Source organism: Anneissia japonica, unplaced genomic scaffold (assembly GCF_011630105.1).
Source record: "Anneissia japonica isolate Jap-2015-1 unplaced genomic scaffold, ASM1163010v1 scaffold287857_len828801_cov194, whole genome shotgun sequence".
Classification (NCBI taxonomy): Eukaryota; Metazoa; Echinodermata; class Crinoidea; order Comatulida; family Comatulidae; genus Anneissia; species Anneissia japonica.
The window spans coordinates 494957-501964 of record NW_022738478.1 but is presented as its reverse complement, the minus strand read 5'-3'; the positions used below and the strand labels follow the sequence as shown (position 1 = coordinate 501964).

Genomic DNA, 7008 nt, shown 5'->3' with positions numbered 1-7008 from the left:
TTAATTTACTAATGCTCTAATATTTATTATTTTCTATTATATATCTATTTGGATATTGTGATACCGTGCCGGAATATAAAAACAGCGTGAAAGGTTTAAACACAATGCTCCACGCAATTTTGTCCCACTTTTGGTGAAACATTTAACATCAAACGTTCATATGGATTGGTTATAATGTGCTTAGACTTTTGACGTGCTTAGTATTACAAATGCTTAGGTATTTGATTTTATTAAGCACATTATATTTATACGTACCAACTTCACAAGTTGTCCCTATGAATCCCTCTGTACAGACACAATCAAATCCGTCAGTGTGGTCCACGCATGCGCCTCCATTTAGGCATGCCACTCCACTACAGTCATCTACATCTAAAATAAACATTCTATTCTTTCCATTGCAGTCTGAACATTCATTATTTGTATAGTATACGACTAAATTATTTGCAATTTATCAATAAATTATTAGTTTCATCATTAGTTTCTAACTATATATCATACTTGTTTGGCAATTGTCGCCACTGAATCCTGGTTGGCAATCGCAGCTATACGTATCCCCAACTGTGAGACAAACGCCTCCATTGGTACAAGGATTTGTTTCACATCCAAGAGCTGTAAAACCATAGGTAATTTAAATGCAATATACAAGCAAATTTATTTATGTCTCAATAAACAGTAAAATTTCTGATTAAATGTTACTGTAACATTTTTACTATCAATGTTTTAGTTCTGAGTTTACGAGTAACTAAAACGGGTTTACGATGTCATTTTGAGGTATAATCTCTGGACGTTGCCGAATTTAACATTGGTCTGGATCCTGTCGTCACGTCACAGATATAGATCGCCCCTTTCGACTTATTTATTAGAAGTTATTACAGGCCCATTAACTCGTCGTTGCAAATCTAAAGAGAACACGTCATAGAAATTTGCATATAAGTCGTCGTCTAGTCTTACTGTTACCGCGATTGTTGCAAGAGGTAATACTATAATTATTGTTCCTGATAAGATATCTTGATATACTGTTACTCACGTGTCGTGAAGTATACTGGACTAGACATATATTCTGATCCATTGACAAGAGCAGAAATTGAGAAAGAATATGCTGAACCAGGTGATAGTCCGTCTATGTTAGCACTACGAGCAGATCCATCTACGACGGCAACTTGTTTATCAGACCCGGTAGCGTCTGTACTGTAGCGGATAAAGAATGAATCTGGTGTGGAGCCCTCGTATTCCCACGCTACATTTGCGCTGCTTGAAGAGAATTCGGATATCTCTCTTGCTTGTGGTGCAATTACACCTAAAATCAACCAAAATATAGTTTAAGTATAGCATAGTATAGTATAGTATAGTATAGTATAGTATAGTATAGTATAGTATAGTATAGTATAGTATAGTATAGTATAGTATAGTATAGTATAGTACAGTATAGTATAGTAGTATAGTATAGTATAGTATAGTATAGTATAGTATAGTATAGTATAGTATAGTATAGTATAGTATAGTATAGTAGTATAGCATCTATAATCTTTAAATAAAATTAAATATTGCTACCCATCATCGAACAAGAGTAAATAACAACCTAGATTAAATTGCCTAAAATCGCTGCTTTATATTTAATTGCATTTCCTAAATTGTACATACTTTGACCACTGTCCGAGTTGAAAGTTGCATAGTTGGAAGCGAATTGTTCTGCACCACCAGAAGTTACTGCCAACACACGGAACTGGTAATTTTCTCCAGCGGCAAGATCACTGACAATGGCACTTCTTTCAGACCCAGCTACTGTCATCGTTTGTTCCATTGAGCTTCCATCACTACGATAACTCACTATAAACTCGTCTGCGTTGCCATCATAATTCCACTGCAACTGAGCACCGTTTGAACCGGATGCTGTGATTTGCTGAAGGAATGGTGAATCTTCCGCTGTTTAAACGGTAAAAAATAATATTTATTACTTTAGTATGATTAATTATTTTACAATATTATCATAATCATGTGTTAATGTAGGTCTAGGGGTAACAAAAAAAAGCGCACAATATGAAATTGATCAAATGGTGATTTTTCTATGGGAGTCGTTGTATATTATTTCTACTTTGGAATTAAGTGTGACCACTCTCGACCCGAATAGCTCTGTTCCAGTTTTAAAGAAAATTATGTAGATAAAAATAAGTCGTTACTCATAAACTATAATCCATGGGTATAAAATTTAAGAAAATAAGAAGACAATGATGTAATATTTACGTGAACATTTCTAGAGTGTTAATCCAACTTAACAATTGACTAAATACGCGCTTATTTCACAAACGCACATGTTTACGTAAGTTTTATCGGACCTTAGCATCAATATCCAAAGGCCGATTATATTGATGCTTAGCTACACTGGCCTTCGGAGCGGTTCACTATTGTGTAATTACGCAAAAACCTGGTTATCTTACATCTGACGTTGAACGTTGTAAATAATAAACGTCATTGCACTTGATAAGCTCTATCATACCAGACTGAAACATTCAGTACAATAATGTAAAAATACAATACTACCTATCCTAAATACTAATCAAAGTAGAGGTCAATCTAATCCAATCTAATTGATAAAGAAATTTAAAAATGTATTTAAAGAAGAGTGTATATTTGCCATGTTTTTAAATTAATTGAGCATGCAGACGGTATGAACAAAAATCAAAGAAGCCTAGTTACCAGATCCGGTAGCAGAATTAAAATATACTTGGTTTGATTGCGCTTCGGTCCCGTCAACTTGACTAACAGCACTGACACTGAATGCGTAACTCTCTCCAGGCGTCAGGTTTTCAATCCTGGCACTTCTGTCGGACCCTGCGAACGTCTGTTCACTTACGGAACCGTCAGAGGCGGCTTGGTAGCGAACTTTGAAACTATCTGCAGAACCACTGTATGACCATTCCAGAGATGCGTAGTCCCCATCGTAGTTTGTAATCGGCTGCAAATATGGTGCACCAAATCCTATAACATTTGGAGAAAACGAAAGGAAAAACATTGTTCCAATAAATACATCCGTCTGTATGTCTCTAAGAATTTAGTGTCCTTTGCAACTTGGTGTTGTATTCTTCATAAGTCATAATTGTATTTCACAAATAATTAAAGATCAAATAATTCTGACATTATGAGTCTTTCTAAAATAAATTCGCTAAATTCGGTCAAAAATATATTAAAAGAGATGATATTGGATACTTAAAGGAAAACTTTTCTCATATTACTTTAACTGTTTTTAAAAATTTATCTCTTTTTAATATCTTTATACCTTGAGAGTCATCCATGATCGCTGGCACCTTTCGGGGCAGTACACTGTCGGAGATGCCTTGGTGTCGGGGGGCGCACGATATTATTACTGTTGCGTGATGATCACTGGGGCATTTCCCCTTCCGGGAGGTGCCGGAGATTGTGGGCGACTCAAAATTTAAAAATGAAAATTTTGCTGTTTATCCATATATTCTGCGTGTGTATGTTTTTGTATGTTTGGTATTCAAACTGACAGCCACCGCTTCTTTTGATGCCTATGTTAACAATTTTTAATATGTAACTTGTTGTGAAATTTCTGAAAAAATTAATTTTCGCATCCAACAGCAAGTAGCTTACCACTTACAGAAAAATAATAGAATCGTCTATAAACGTCGGTATTCAGACAAAAAACAAGGTGGATATATGTACTCTATACTTCCCTAGTTTATTAATCGAATTAAAACATATAGTTAATAATTTCCATTGTTTATTCAGTAAAATGTTTAATGTTCATATACTTACTAAGATCAAGCGTCTCCGTGTTACTCTCAGTCTGCTCGTCATAGAACACTGACGTCACCATAAACGTGTACACTTGTCCAGGGTTCAAATCCGCCACATACGTAGTAAAGTCTTCCCTTCTATCCACAGTGGTGGACATTTCCATGTTATCAACATCACCCGAATACGTGACAATAAAGTACTCGACGGGTACCAAAGGCGATAAGCGCCACTCAACATTGGCCCAAGAGTCGCCATGGTTAGTGACTGGTAGAAGGACAGGTGGACCCTCAACTGAAATAAATAAACAGATATTAACAATTAATTTACATATGTAAGTTATTGAATGTATGAATTAATTAATTGATGGATGAATTAATGGATTCAAACTTTGTTTTCAAACATAATAGGCCTACGTCAACATGGCTCCGCAATGCATCAAAAAGGACAAATATGAAGAATGATACGAAATAATCATAAATTAATTAATGGAAGGATATACAGATGGGTGAATCGATGGATGGATGAACATACGAACGAACGCATGAGGGCATGCATGCATACATGCAAAAAATGTATACATTTGATAAATTCGGTGAAAGTATTACAGCTATAATGAGCTAAATGAAGGAAAGTTAACATAGTACGTCAACTTGTCGGCGCTGCAATGCACCATTCAAGGTCAACCATTTGTAAAAATTATGCAATCACAAATTTCGCTAGAAAATCAATCGCCAAAAACAAAGTCACACCAAATGAAAGCAATACATTATTGATTGCATCAGGGTTTTTCCAATGTCACAACATTGCCAACATGACTCTCCAATCCACTCAATTAAATAAATAATAAAAGCAATACCGGTATAAATATCGTATTACCAGCGTATTAATATTACAAAATAGTGAAATTATTGTTGTATGCCTATTTGTATTGGATTTTATATTCATTTGTAAAATGTACATGTGGAGTGGAGTTGTATAGCTTCGACCCTGGGTTTAGAAGGCACACATCTTGACCACTAAGTTAGTTGTCAAGATGCGTGCCCTCTACCAGGGTCCCGGATTCAATTCTCGGGAATTTTTCTCACGAATACAAACAACTCCACTCCCTAAGCCTCATAAAGAGACTTGACTGTTAAGGCCAACTCAGACAGCGTCGGCCGACGCAGCCCGACCCGATTTATCGTCGGGGACAGTCTTAAGCCGTCGTGAGAAATATTAAACACGTTTAATATTCTACTACGCGACTGACCCCGACGCACACCATCGCGTCTGCGTTCAACTCACACAGACCCGACGCGACAACAAATCGCGTCGGGCTGCGTCGGCCGACACTGTCTGAGTTGGCCTTGAAAAGCACCACGTTATTTCATTTATTTAAGAGGGCCCTTTAATATCAGCCGACCTTCTAGGATACGCTGGAAGGGTCACCCTATATAAATATGTGTAGGTTTGAATATAATGTATTTATTAATCTAGCTTAGATTCTGTATTACTCAAACTAGACTTACCTGAAGTATACCGTATGTGCCAGCCCTGAAACTGAAGATTTCTGTCCGTACTCCACATCATGAACAGTTGGTTCGACTCCACATCTAACGGTGGAGGTGCCACGTGACCATCAAAGTACGTCACATCTGGAAGATTATAGTCTGCGTATGGCCCTGGTCCGATTTCTAACGAATCTTTATGATCCTCGACGTCGAAAAAGGTGAAGTTTAGAACAATATGGGATGCTGAAGGAACTTTGATATAGTACAGGCAATAATCACGATTGTTGTAGAATTCAGGAAAATTTGGAGAAAATATTTCGCCGACCTCACCATAATAACTTTCCTGACAAGTGGTTACTGAAATGAATTAGAAAAAGCAAACTTAATTCAAATAAATATTCTTTAACTGACCACACATCACAGGGGCGGATCCAGAGATGTCCAAAAAGGGGTGACGAAAGGAGGCCGATCGAGACAACACTGTCCTAGGGCTTCCAGGGGCATGCCCCCACGAAATTGTTGTGTTTTAGACGCCCGAAAATAACATTTGAGGCGTTCTGGCCTATCACGTTTTTCTTTTTCTTTCTTTATTTTTTTTTCTTTTTGTTACCTCCCAAAGGAGGGGGAGGGGGCGGGGCGGGGCCGGCCCCCACCCTAAATCTGCCCCTGCATCATAAAACAAGTTTTGGTTCACCAGGTGAAATCACTACATAAGTGATATTTATATATAATTCGCAAAAAAAATACAACCTGTTTACTTCATACTTTTAGTCCACTACAAATTTGTTTCGTAAAGCCAGCAGTATAGACTACACTCATCAAGTAAATGTGTACAACTGATTCAAATACCAAGGGAAACTGATATTATTTAACTCTGGTATTGAGCACTCTTCTCCTGATGATATATATAATATATATATATATATATATATGTAGTAGTGTGTATTTTTGTGTTTATTAAGCCTTTGAATCTTATTATTCGATTAATTTATTTTGCTTTTTTTTAAATTTCTCTTTAAATTAAAGTAATACAGTTCCGGGATAGGTTATTAACCTGGGCCGTGCCGGCTCTGGTCATTTGACCATTCCATCAGAGTACTGTACCAACTTAATTCTACACTAACTTAGATGGGGCAGAGTCTACACCGTTCAGCTCTGATCGAACTGACTCTAAATGGAGATCGGGTAGGCTGCTGTTCCCAATCTAAAGTTAAGTTTAGTTAGCTGGAGTACTTTAATTTTTGTTACAAGTTTCGAGATTTATGCTGGAGGAATACCCAGGCCCATGTCTGATCGACATGGGATGGTTGATGGTGTTACCTCGGATAACGTTTTGATTTCTTGACCGATGATTGACTTGAATCGCCATTTGCCATTCCTGCTCAAGTTGGATTCGCTTCTATATTTTATAACTTTGTTTTGGACTTCTTCGCTATTCCTTCGCTATAGTTTTCGTATCATCGAACACTATAAATATTATTGGAATGTTTCTGAATGGACTATGCATATCGTGTTTTATCTTCAATTTGTTCTCACGTGAGTAGTAGTTAGGTTAGTTTAAGTTCCCGTTTAAATCCCCCATTGTAATCCCCCTTTATTTAATAAATACTATTAACATAGAAAGGATTTTGTAGTTTTCATTTATTGTTGCATAAGCCTACTGACTGAGCAGCGCGTAACTGGAACCCGAGCCCCCACGATGAATTAAGTGACCGTTCGCTTACTATCAAGTAGGGGTAAACACCGCTACATATATATATAT

At 36.9% G+C, this 7008-nt stretch overlaps 1 protein-coding gene across 1 annotated transcript in view; it reads right to left on the bottom strand.

Moving 5' to 3' along the window:
• Positions 1-7008, bottom strand: part of LOC117117570 (fibrillin-2-like) — a 39910-nt gene that overhangs the window by 31248 nt on the left and 1654 nt on the right. The window contains exons 3-9 of the mRNA XM_033261913.1: positions 5265-5603; positions 3775-4047; positions 2695-2976; positions 1642-1923; positions 1028-1297; positions 499-609; positions 256-369 (exon numbers count right to left, since the gene is read on the bottom strand). Of these exons, the coding sequence (XP_033117804.1) occupies positions 256-369; positions 499-609; positions 1028-1297; positions 1642-1923; positions 2695-2976; positions 3775-4047; positions 5265-5603 (1671 nt within the window). The remainder of the gene's footprint in view (positions 1-255; positions 370-498; positions 610-1027; positions 1298-1641; positions 1924-2694; positions 2977-3774; positions 4048-5264; positions 5604-7008) is intronic.